Raw genomic sequence first — 12,627 nt, forward strand, 5'->3', positions numbered from 1 at the left:
TGTAGTGGCTAGATCTACATCTAAAGGAGAATGTGCCTCCTTCGCTGCTGCTGCTTTCTCGTGCCTTGTACTTGATAGACGTGAAGCCGAAACCTGCTCAGGTGTCGCAGAATGAGGTGAGTGGGCTGCAGAGCAGCAGGTAGCCTCTGGACGTGGTCCCAGTTAAAATCTTTCAGCAGGGTCAAAGGATTTAGCTGCACACCAAGCGTCCGTCACACCCGGCACGTGTCCTGCCAGACACTCGCTCTGACACAGCGGGTTGACGTAGTGACTAGCTGGTGCGTGGGGACCTGTACCAACTGGGTGACCTCAAGTCAAGCGGGACATTTCCCAGCTGCCTCTGTAGAGATAGTGATGGATGGGGGTTCACGCTGCTTATCTGCATTTTTATGGCTGCCCTAATAAATTAGTCACCATGCTGGAAGCTAACAAACTTGGTGATGAAACATCTAATGTTGTACAGGGCTCCCATCCCGTGAAAAACTTGAGGGCTCAGCTTAGATACTGGAAACAGCAGCACAGCTTGAACCACTGTGGTCCAGGATGGCCATGGATGTTGCTGAACTACAGAGCTCCAGCACCATGGTTGCTGGGAGCAGAGCCTGCAGGGCTGCTGTAGCCAGGGGACCAGGGACAGCAGTGCCAAGTGGCTGAAGAGGAGGCCAGTAGGGAAGTGCCGCCCCCCAATGTTCCCTGGTCCGTTAAACTCTCTTGTCCGGGACCAGGGAGGTCCTACCTGTATTGGCTTCAAAAGTGCCAGTTACCAAGGTTCTCATGAGCCCCGGTCATGGACCTGTGCCCCATGGTGCTGTATTGACCCAGAACAAATCAACCCAACAGTCCCTGCCCCAAAGAGATTACCATGGAAGGAAAAGCTGAGAGAACAGCTGAACGCAGACAGACCGATGGGCTGGTACCAGGCAACGGACACACAGAATTGGTCCGCCTCCTCGGCGGTGCTCTCAGCACAGCTGCTGTCTCGCTGTTAGTCCAGTACTTCCTCCAGTGGCGTGTTCGTATGCTCGGTTTGGGGGTTAATAGAACTTGCAAGCCGACAGCCTGAGGCTTGGTCTTTCCCGTGAACATGTCCATGTGGGCTGCTTGGAGTGACTAAGTAATTGACCTGAGACCTGCTTTGCAGAGGTGCGTCCCGCTCACTGCTTCAGTTGGCTGTAGGTGGAGGTGAAGTGTGCTGAGCTTCACTGAAGATCTATCCTTCTGTTACTCCAGGGGCTTAGTCATCCCACATCTGCCCAGCCCCTGGCGTGCTTGAGATGCTCCTGCAGTATAAATCCTAGTGCGAAGCGTCTGTCCATTATGCAAACTGGACATGCTTCTGCCCGGACAAGTCAGATGCGTAAGCGAGCACTTTTTTGCTTGCCTTTTCCTTATTAATGTTCTAATTGTTGCCTAAAAGCAGACTTGGATGGAGATTGGACCTAAACAGTGTAGGAATCATGGGGCTAAGGAACTCCGCTTTTGCCTCTCTACTCACTGGCTTGGAGCGTGAGTCTGTGTAAAATACAAACAGCCATATTGAGCTGTTTCTTCTTTCCTCAGGTTCGGGTTAGTGAGGCTGCCGCAGAAGCACCAGTGTGCGAAGCTAAAGAAACCTTAGTGGATTCTGCACCCCTTGTGCAAGGAAGAAAGGTGAGGAAATGACGCTTTGCAAATGAGCAGGGCTCGACAAATTATGGGAAACCCTACTAGCCAGACAAAAGGGACTCGCCACCCTCCTCAAGTGGTTTTTTTTATGGCATAAATTCCTAAAAAGAATAAGAACAATAATTACTAATAGATTATTAATAAATATCTTATAAACCTACCTTTTCCCTCTGCTGCCATGTCTCCTCCCCTTGCTTCATCAGCTCCCCTGGTGCCTGCTGCCCCCCCACTCCTCACCCTCCTCTGCTGTCCTGATTCCTGCCCTTCTCACTCAGCCTTCCTGAGACCTGCCCCCCTCCACCAGCCCTTCTCTCCCCCGTGCCCGCTCCTCCAGTAGCCCCACTCTGATCATGTGAGCGACCCCTCCTCATCCCCTCTCCTAACACCTCCCTCTACACACCTGCCCTGCCTCTCTCCTCTGGTGCTGGTCCCTCCCCTGCAGGTGTGTGCCCTCCTGCTTCACCCCAGAATCCCCTGGCACCTGCACCTTCCCTTAGCCCTGCCCCCTCCTGGTGCCTCCCCCTTCCCTCACTGCCCCTGCCCCCTTTGCCCTCTTTTTCCCTGATGCCCACCCCCTCACCACCCTCTGCCCCCGTTCCCCTCATGCCTCTGTGCCCTCACACATGCCTTGCCCCATCCCTGCCTTCCTCTTGCCCACAGGGTGATGCTGGGAGAGGAGAGGGTAAGGGCAATGGGAGCTGGGGGGGCGGGGGGGGGGGCAGGGGGAGGTGCTGGGAGAAGGCTTCTTTCAAGCCTTCTCCCAGCACCTCCCCCCCCCCCGCCCAGCCCCCAGTGCCCTTACCCTCTCGTCTCCCAGCATCACCCTGTTCCCCCTCCCACTGACCCCTCCGCTCCTGCCCTTTTCCTCATTTTCTCCACTTGGCCCCCTGGCATTTCTCCCCTCCACCCTGTGCCTTAGTGACTTGCCCTTTCTGCTGCTGCTGCTTCTCAGCACAAGCCCTTTCCCCATATTTTTCCCCTTCCCTTCCCCTCCACTCAGCACAGCCCCTGCCCAGCCCTAGCCCCAGTCCCAGCCCTACCTGGCTTCTGCCTTCCACTTTGCAGGGTTGCCGGAGCCTTTCTGAATCCAGCGGTTGCCGGCCGTGACATCAGGACGCTGGGTCACGCCAGTGTCCTGGCGTCCCGCCCTCTGGCTCGCGCCCGCCTCCTCACACCGGAGCTGCACGCAGGCAGCCCGGCACTGAGAATCGCCGCACTTCCCCCTCCCCAGCGGCGCTCTGCTCCTCCACGGCCGGCGGACCGGATCGGGCTGCGCTGCCCATAGTGCGGGCTTCGGCCAGCCCGTCACAGCGGCCCACCGGGCCAGTCCGCCCCTGCACTCGCCAGCTGGTAAAATCAACTCACCATGGGCGAGTGTGTTTGTCAAGCCCTGCAAATGAGTATCAGATCTGTAGGAAATGCAGCAGACTTGAGAAGCATGAATGACCGAACCTTATCGGAGTATCCCTGGTCTGGCCTCCTTAGCCAGCATTTGTGAATAGTGCGCGGGAAGGAATAGACACTCTTGGGCTAGGCAAGGGTTCCTGTCTGCCACTCGGTCACCCCAGCAGGAGAGGGTTGAAAGGGCAGAGGAAGCTGCAGTGGCATCGCATCTTGCACTAGTGCTGAAAGCCTTGCTGACCGTTCGAAAGAACGCCCCCGCTGATTGTCAGCAGAGCTCTCGGGAGATCATTTTCCAACTCATTTTCCCTAACACAGTCACGTGCTGCTACCTCTGCTCACACTTCAGCTGTGAGACGACGATTCAATTATGAATCCTGTTAGAAGCTCCTCCCATGGAGACTTTTTCCAGAGGGCATTAACCTAAAGAATTGGAGGAGTTGGGGGCAAACTAGCTCGTGAAACTATGTGCGGCCAGAAAAAACTGGTGCAAAAAGATCTGATCACCAAAGTTGGATGAGTGAGTTAGTGTGATCCAAGGGGTCAAATTAGCAGCAATAGTGAGAGTTTAAAAAATAAAAACTTACCGATTTCCTAATAGAGGGTGGCTGTGGACTAGCTTCCAAAGCGAAGAAATGGAATCCCCAGCATCTACCATTAAAACTAGGGGTGCATCACAGAGAACTGCTGTGTTCTGGCTGGGACGTGGGTAAACCTGCACGTTAAAACACCTTTAATAATCTTCTCTCGAAGGCAGAAGAATTCATATCGCAGCCTTTGGAGAAGTTACCAGACCCTGAAGTATCTGTCCAGCCTCCCCCAGGAAAGGTGAGCTGCTAGCAGATCTAGGCCAGATTGTATAGGTTGGTTGAACTAGGGAAGTTCTAAACAGACCTTTAGAACTGCAGAGGGCTTGCCCATTCTTTCTACAGGTTGAACCTCTCTAGTCCGGCACCCTCAGGGCCTGACCGGTGCCAAACCAGAGAATTTGCTGAGTCATAGGAGGTCGATATTGTCTAGCATCACTGACACTGCCCCTGCTTGCTGGGCTCTGAGACAATATTGAGGGGTAGGTTAGGGCTAAAGAACAGCACAGAACACCGAGCGCCAGACCTGGTGACTATAAACAAACTTGATGGGACTGTGGGAAACTTGGCCACACCCCTGCTAAGTGGACATCTGGCTCATTGAAACCATGCCGGACCACGGATGTTGCCAGACCGGAGAGAGCTGGACTAGAGGTTCCACCTGTATGATGGGCAATCCATGCACCTTTGAATTCTATTTATCCTAACTTTGAATTCTCCTAACTGGAGAAATGTGCCGTCTTGTTCCAAACACATGGACACCAGCTGTCTGCCAAAATCCCTTTCCTACATCAATAACTACGAACGGGTATTGGAAGATGTATTTCCACCCTGAATTGCTTTGGAAAGCCTGGCATTTGTTGAATTTTGATGAACATGTTTGGACTGGGGATTGGGTTTTTTAAGCCTATAACTTTCTCTTACCCCAGACCAAAATGGAAGCATCTCAGAGCAGCAAGGCCAGTGCCAACGGCGTCTAGTCCTGTGCCAGCAAGGACCCAGGATCATGGGCACTGTCCGCGCAAGACTCCACTCCTCTGTACCTCATCTAACCCCACAACTGGGTTAGCAGTGTGCTGGCAGGCTCCCTCCCACACTGCGGCTCGCAGCCGTCTCCAGGGGGCCGCCTCGATCAATTCCAGATTGTTTTATTAGCAGCTAGGCCATGCAAAGGACACATTCCATTTAAAATACCCTCTATAAATTAAGTTATATTGTACATATGTAAATAGTGCCATTAAAATGCTCTAAGCTGTAATTTATCCCATGGCTGTGTCATACAATGAGGCTTTGTGCGCTTCATTTCGAGGCAGCATGTTTGTTTTTACGAGGGGCTGGAGTGCAGAGGCGGGCCGGGTTTGGGGCTTTAGTAAAAATATCCCCCGTCTTCGTGGCGCAATCAGGGCTTGATTTAATGGCTGAAGCCATTTGTACAGACCACAAGCCCTTTGGGTGCCCTTTGTTAGCGAATATCTTGTGATCAGAACGGCTGACCTAGCTGTTGCAATTAAACTAACATGCGTTGCTGTTAAGTCTGTGTGGAGAAGACTAACGGCGGCGTTGCAAGAGGCAGGAGGGAGGGTCACCAGAGTCTGAGTGGAGAGATCAAGACTGTAGGAATTCAGTCTCTTGTCCTAGTTTAAAGAGAGCTTCCTCCATTGCATGCTGGGCCTGCGTCCTGCCCATGTTTGGCAGCAGCGTGGAGCCTCTAGCACAGACTTGCATGAGGGTCTCTTTCATAGCCCCATCTCCCTAGGAAGTGTGTAGCATGGCAAGGGGGCCGGGGGGAGGCTGACTTCCACCTTAAACAGTTCCGTTGTTTTTAAAATAGTCTGAGATCAGACTTGTTGTTTTAATTCTAATCATCTGGTCCTTAAAACTATCCACTAATGAGGAGGGTTGGAATACAGCAAGAATTGTTTACAAAAGTATTTCAGCCGTACCCATCTTCCGGGCAGATTGCACAGGAAGAAACTGAGAAGTGGGGGGAGGGGAAGAGGCTGTAATTGAATGTTGACTGCCTGTGTCCGTAAATGATCAAAACTTTCTCATTTTATGGACATACTGAACCTGTTTGACTGGAACGCCGAAAGTGGCTATGCATGGGAGCAGGTTGCGACTCCGTGTGAGTCACACGGAGTCCCTAGGCCCATCGCCTGGCGAAAGGGCCCATCGGCTCAGTCTTAGTAGGTTGTTTCATTAGGCTACCAGGCTCTTATTTCTGTGGGGCAGGGAGCATCTTCCAGTAGTGCTGTGTTCTGGGCTGGTAACGCCATGTGCTAGGGCCGTTCAAATCTCTGCTTTACAAAAGCAAGCGTTCTTTGAAGACGAAGAGGTATGTGTCTTGCTAGGGGTTCATAGAAGACCAATGTGATTCCAATAAATGCCATGCTGTTCTACCATCCTCCTCTCTCCCTTGGTTATTTTAGTGAGGAGGGCAGAGGACCCGTTGGCCGCATGCCTGTTCACCTTGCAGATTGCCTGTATCTTTGATAACAAGGAGAGCTCGGAAGGATCTAGACACCCAGGCTACATCAGCAGAAACGCTCCTGCCACTAAAACTAACCCACTGGCTGTTTCTCCTCCTTGAGGCACAGGTGACTCAAGTCACACGATGCTTGTGGGGTTGGTCAGACTGTACGTAGCGGCAAAAACTTCTGAACTGGGGGCGGAGTATGTGGTAGTGGGAACTAATGTTCCAGTTTTCTCAGAGCATTCAGGCAATGTGCTTTCAGTTCCAAACCCACCAGCTAGCCTTACAAAACAAACATGGTTTGCCAGGGACACAATGGGGCAGGGAGGGAAGGGAATCAGTGAATTAATCCAGTAACCAAGCACCATGCCACGACACAGCTGGTTCCCTAGAAAGCAGCAGGATGAGGGGGTGTTTGTGCTGGGATGCTGGCATGTGATGGAGCTTCTCCAGAGCAATCTACCAAGGCACATGAGACTCTGCCCTCGCAAGCGAATGCTGCGCCAGACTCCTGCACTCTTGGTATTAAACAGCAAGGGCTGCGTTTCGCACAGAACGGCGGTTTTGGCGGAAGGCAATTGTAGAAAAGCTGCTTTTCCCAGATCAGAGAGCACCGAGATAATCTACTTTCTGCCCGTTATGGGAGGGTATAATCACTGAGGGTGGGGGGCAGAGAGTTGATGTTACTGAAGGCTCAGTGGAGTTTAGCCAAAGTTACTGATCCTGCATTAGCTCACAAGGGCATTTTCTGCTAGCAATTGCCTAATTAGATGCTCGGTGAGACGTGTTGTTTAGCTAATGCTAATATGATTTCAGTGCGCTGCACTCCATCTGCTGGGAGTGGATAAATGCAGCAATTATATTATTGATAATTTCTTCCTGCTCCACAGTGCTGCCTGAAACTTGCCTAGCCCACAATCAATAGCTTACATTACTATTGTCAAGGGACATGTGCCTTCTAGCATTCTGCTGAAGGGGCCATGTAGTGATTAGGCCCTACGTGAGTGTGTCAAAGCAATCTGGATCAATGTTTCTGCAAAGGTTCAAGGCTGAAAACTATCCCTCCCATCTAATCAAATTGAGCATCATACTAATTAGCTTCCTAATTAATTAAATGGGAATGTGCTGCCTCTTAGAAATCTTTGTTTTAAATCTTTAATGGGCCATCCCTCATCAATCCAAAAACAAGAGTTTGTGCTGCTGGATAAGTGTATAAATGGGAGGATGACTTTGTTAACGCACCTATTTTGTGCTTCTTAATCACTTGGTATATAAAGCATTGAAGTAACTGATAGAGCCAGCACTCAGAATGCATAGTGATCACGCTGTACTGAAAACCGCATGATAGTTAAAATAATCAGCAGTGACCATTAACAGCAGAGTGCCCCAAGGATGTGTTCTAGGACTGATTTTGTTCAACATCTTTATTAATGACCTGGATGAGAGGATGGATTGCACCCTCAGCAAGTTCGCAGATGACACTAAGCTAGGGAAAGAGGTAGATACGCTGGAGGGCAGTGATAGGGTCCAGAGTGACCTGGACAGATAAGAGGATTGGGCCAAAAAAAATCTGATGAGGTTCAACAAGGACAAGTGCAGAGTCCTGCACTTGGGATGGAAGAATCCCCAGCACTGTTACAGGCTGGGGACCGAATGGCTAAGTAGCAGTCCTGCAGAAAAGGACCTGGGGGTTACAGTGGATGAGAAACTGGATATGAGTCAACAGTGTGTCCTGGTAGCCAAGAGGGCTAATGGCATATTGTGGTGCATTAGGAGGAGCATTGCCAGCAGATCCAGAGAAGTGATTATTCCCCTTTATTCAGCTCTGGTGAGGCCACATCTGTAGTATTGTGTCCAGTTCTGGGCCCTCCACTATAAAAAGGATGTGGACGCATTGGCGAGGGTCTGGCGGAGGGTGACCAAAATGATGAGGGGCTGGAACGCATGACCTACGAGGAGAGGCTGAGAGATTTGGGTTTATTTAGTCTGCAGAAGAGAAGAGTGAGGGGGGATTTGATAGCAGTCTTCAACTTCCTGAAGGGAGTTTCAAAGAGGCTGGCGAGAGGCTGTTCTCAGTGGTGACAAATGCAGAACAAGGAGCAATGGTCTCAAGTTACAGTGGGAGAGGTCTAGTTTGGATATTAGGAAAAACTTTCACTAGGAGGGTGGGGAAGCACTGGAATAGGTTCCCTAGGGAGGTGGTGGAATCTCCATCCCTAGAGGTGTTTCTCAGCTTGAGAGAGCCCTGGCTGGATTGATTTAGTTGGGATTGGTCCTGCCTTGGGCAGGGGGCTGGATTTGATGACTCCTGAGGTCTCTTCTAGCTCTGTGATTCTATGATATTTAAATGGTCATCATTAGCCTTCAGAGTAACATCCACAGGCTCTTCAAGTTTAGGCATAAATGAAAATGTCCTATTTAGAAAGGCTGTTTGGGAAATGGGTCTGTGTTTTAGTAAACTACCTAGAGATCATTAATTATTCATCTTCTCTCCCCTCCTCTCCCCCTTTTTTCTTCAAGAGCGAATATACTGTTTGTGTCAAAACTGGAAAGCAGCTGTTGGATAAACTTCTCAACTTCTGCTTCCAGACCTGGTCAATCCATCTTTACAGTCCACAGTGCCCAGAGTACCTTGACTAGACGTATAACTGGTACATATCATCTGTTTAGTTCTCTGAGGTTTTTTCCACTTGAATAGTATTTTTTGCGCAATGTTAGTAAGTTACCTCTGCAACCGTAGTGCTGGGAACAGAGACTATTTGCATAGAGTGGAACCTCTGTTCTGAATGGATTGATCAACCACACCCCTCCTTTGGAACCGGAAGTCTGCAATCGGGCAGCAGCAGAGACAAAGAAAATACTGTTCAGTGCCATGTTAAATATAAACAGCCAAAAAAAGGGGGGGAAAGTTTAAAAAACACTGAGCAGGTAAGGTTACTGTTTCCCTGCTTGCTGCATTTCAATGAAGATGGGTGAACGCAGCCTTTTGGCTGCATAGTGAAGTTTCAAAGCTGCATTGAGTCAATGTTCAGATAAACTTTTGGAAGAACCCGTAACTTTTGACTATTGCAGCATTACGAATAATCTCTATCCTTGAGGTGTTTGTAACCGTGAGGGCCTGCGCTACTTCTAATGCCTGGTGTGTCCTACAGCTGCACCCTACTGGCGCCATGCATTTGTCCAAACAAGCAGTGCCTGGCAGTCCCCGCTGAGGAGGACGGGGCGAGCGCAAGGCTCATGTCCCAGCTGCAGAGACACAGTGAGGGAAGGTGCAAAGGCGAGGAGCCCGGGTCTGGCTGCTGGGAGGAGGACGGCAGAGTCTGAAGGCCAGCGCAGGGCCCTTGAAGCAGGAATCTGTTTGGAAATCTTAATGGAAATGCGCCTTGCCCTACGCAGGCACAATGTCGTATCTTCTCCGGCCCTGCCGTGGTGAGAGTGAGCCTGGCCTGGGACCAGAAGTGCTGGGTGGGGCCTGGAATGGTTCTTGGAATGAAGCCGGTCAGGCTTTCCTGCTGAAGCTGGGAGCAGGAGGAGGTCTCTCGTTATTACCACCGAGCGCTCGGGGTGCCGGCGTTGGTTGGATGTACTCCTGGCGCTTTCGTCACGTGATCGTCGCTAATTGCGGGAGACTCCTGCAGGGTTGGAACGTTGGTGCTGCGCCGGGACAGGGAGGGGCCGCCCAGCCCGAAGCAAGCTAGGGCACAGGGAGGGGAATGGGTACAGACAAAGCAGGTTCCTGGACAGGACTCCTGACTTATGCACCAGAGCGTGACTGGGGCCTGGGAGAGGGCGGGACTCTGAATTCTCTTCCACACCCCGGTGCAAGAGGCCCGAGGGCTGCCAAGTTTCATTCCACACGCACGTTGAGCTTTGTCCAGGGGAGGCAAGTGACCTTAGGGAGCAGGAGTTCTAAGGGAGCCGGCTCCGGAAGCACAGCCGCTCCGCTGCCCGGGCCATTGGCACACGCACAAAGTTATTCCCTGAGCCAGCTCACCACTTGGGGTGACGAACTAAAACCAGGCCAGCCTTGTGATGAGCAGCACAGGGCTGCTGAACCCCCTCAGCAATGCACCCGCAGCAGCCTCAAACCTTTCCCTGCACGGAAGCAGAGATCGCTTTCAGGACCAGAGGCAGGTGAAAGCGAACGTGTGGCAATGAGAGGGGGCCCAGCCAGGCTGTAGCTGGCCCCTGTGTCCTGCCCCGGCCCCAGCGCCTTGCAGAGCAGGGAGGGAGGGAGCAGGCAGGACTAGACTCTTCTGAAGTTGCCTGTGGGAGGCCGGTTTGCACAAGAAGCGCTCACAATTAGAGGCATGGTGTTTTCTGGGAGTGCCAGTGAGGTCACCATTACTCACACGCACCCTGCCGTTTCGTCTGTGCCATTAAATCTTTTGGGGAGGGGGAGACTAGAGCGGGGCTTCTGTGGAAGGAGGAAGATCTCGCCTACGCTGCCGCAGCGACCGTCCCTCCCCAGACGCTGGCGTTTCACAGCCACTGCCACTTGCCTCCAGCAGGGAGCAGTGACGCCCAACTTTTGTGCAGCCGAGGCTCGCTGGCCCTGGGGGTTTCCCACTACTGGCTTTGGAAGGTTCATCTCAGAGTCCCTCCCTCCCCCCCGGCCCTTTCGCAAGGGCTGCTGGCCTCACGCCACCCCAGCGAGGTAGGGAGGAGCTGCTCTCCTCGTCTGGCAGGCAGCCCGGGGCCCAGGTCCAAGGGTGATCGCAAAGGACGCTGGGCCCGTACACAGCTTTGAGGATGTTGGCTGAAGCAGCTTGCCCAAGGTCACCTAGACAGCGGAGCCCCCAGCGCCTGGACCCTAGCCCCGCCTGGACTTGAGCCCTTTGACAGCCTCAGAGGAGTCTGGATTTGGGGACCCAACTCAGTCTCCGGCAAGAGGAGTCTCTCGCCCGGATCACTCTGACCCAGGGCCCGTACACAGAGACGTGGGCCTGGGGTGAACGGGAAAGCCGGGGCAGGAAATTGGACACCACCTCTCCTTCCCCATAGCCGCCCGGTGGTATCCCGCGGTGGCCCTGCAGAGCGAACAGGGCTTGCCAGTGCATTTCAAAACGCCTGCGTGGCAGCCTGTAGGCGACAGCGCGTGGCCCACGTGCTCTCCTTGGCCCGGGTGTGCCGTGTGCGTGTGCACAACACGATGCTGGCAGTGCCGGCGGGATGGATGGTATGTATGGAGTCTAGCACCGCCCACAACCCCTGCTGCCCCAGCTGAGAAGCCGGAGCCCGCCCACGTGCCGGGGTTGGTTCGGGCCCATCTCTCATAAATGTTAAAATGACTTGAATCACCCTGACCTCAGCTGGGACACCAATACGGCAGGACACAGACAATGCAGGGAGTGTGGGGAGAATGCTGGGGATAACTTCTTGGTACAAGGGCTGAAGGAACCGACCAGGGGCCATGTGCAGTTTGACCTGCAGCTCACAGACAGGGAGGAACTAGTAGGGGAAGTAGAGGTGGGTGACAACCTGGGAAGCAGTGATCATGAGATGGTAGATTTCAGGATCCTGACCAAAGGAAGAAAGGAGAGTAGCAAAATACAGACCCTGAACTTCAGAAGAGCAGACTTTGACTCCCTCAGAGACCTGATGGGCAGGATTCCCTGGGATGCTTACATGAAGGGGAAAGGAGTCCAGGAGAGCTGGCAGTATTTTAAAGAAGCCTTATTAAAGGCACAGGAAGAAACCATCCCGATGCGCATCAAGAAAAGCAAATATGGGAGGCGACCAGATTGGCTTTCTGGGGACATCCTTGATGAGCTTAAACACAAAAAGGAAGCTTACAAGAAGTGGAAACTTGGACTGATGACTAGGGAGGAGTATAAATATAATGCTCGAGAATGCAAGGGAATTATCAGGAAGGCAAAAGCGCAATTGGAATTGCAGCTAGCAAGGGATGTGAAGGGGAACAAGAAAGGTTTCTACAGGCATGTTAGCAATAAGAGGCTGATCAGAGAGGATGTGGGGCCCTTTCTGGATGAGGGAGGTAACCTAGTGACTGATGATGCGGGAAGCTTTCTTTGCCTCTGTCTTCATGGACAAGGTCGGCTCCCAGACAAATGCACTAGGCAACGCAGTATGGGAAGGAGGTTGGCAGCTCTTGGTGGGGAAAGAACAAGTTAGGAACTATTTAGAAAAGCTAAACGCACACAAATCCACGAGCCTGGATTTAATGCATCCGAGGGCACTGAGTGAGTTGGCAAGTGTCATTGTGGAGCCTTTCGCCATTATCTTTGAAAACTCGTGGAGATCGGGAGAGATCCCAGATGATTGGAAAAAGGCAAATGTAGTGCCCATCTGTGACGGCACGTTGGGGTTCCCCGTCTCCTGCACCCTGAAATGGCACAAACAGACTGCACCAGCCAGTGGAATTGAGGGTGGTTTATTGCTCCTCCAGCACAGTGCAGCACAGATGTAATCTGGTTACAGGAACTGGGCTAGGATGCCTCAGGCCCCCTTGAGATGGGGGAGACTGGGCCCCTAAACTCC

The 12,627-nt window shown here is 52.3% G+C and overlaps 1 protein-coding gene across 7 annotated transcripts in view; it reads left to right on the forward strand.

The window, feature by feature from the left end:
* Positions 1–12,627, forward strand: part of LETM2 (leucine zipper and EF-hand containing transmembrane protein 2) — a 46,459-nt gene that overhangs the window by 10,205 nt on the left and 23,627 nt on the right. For 2 of the 7 annotated variants that reach the window (XM_075910991.1, XM_075910992.1), the window contains exons 8-10: positions 6–116; positions 1,561–1,650; positions 3,820–3,894. In XM_075910991.1, coding sequence (XP_075767106.1) covers positions 6–116; positions 1,561–1,650; positions 3,820–3,894 — 276 coding nt within the window. Of the gene's footprint in view, positions 1–5; positions 117–1,560; positions 1,651–2,730; positions 3,792–3,819; positions 3,895–4,582; positions 6,058–6,082; positions 8,614–8,646; positions 9,783–12,627 lie in introns of those variants that run through there. The other 5 variants (XR_012897983.1, XR_012897982.1, XM_075910994.1 and 2 more) reach the window with 5 other exon arrangements.

The sequence above is a fragment of the Pelodiscus sinensis genome, chromosome 28 (genome assembly GCF_049634645.1).
Source record: "Pelodiscus sinensis isolate JC-2024 chromosome 28, ASM4963464v1, whole genome shotgun sequence".
Classification (NCBI taxonomy): domain Eukaryota; kingdom Metazoa; phylum Chordata; order Testudines; family Trionychidae; genus Pelodiscus; species Pelodiscus sinensis.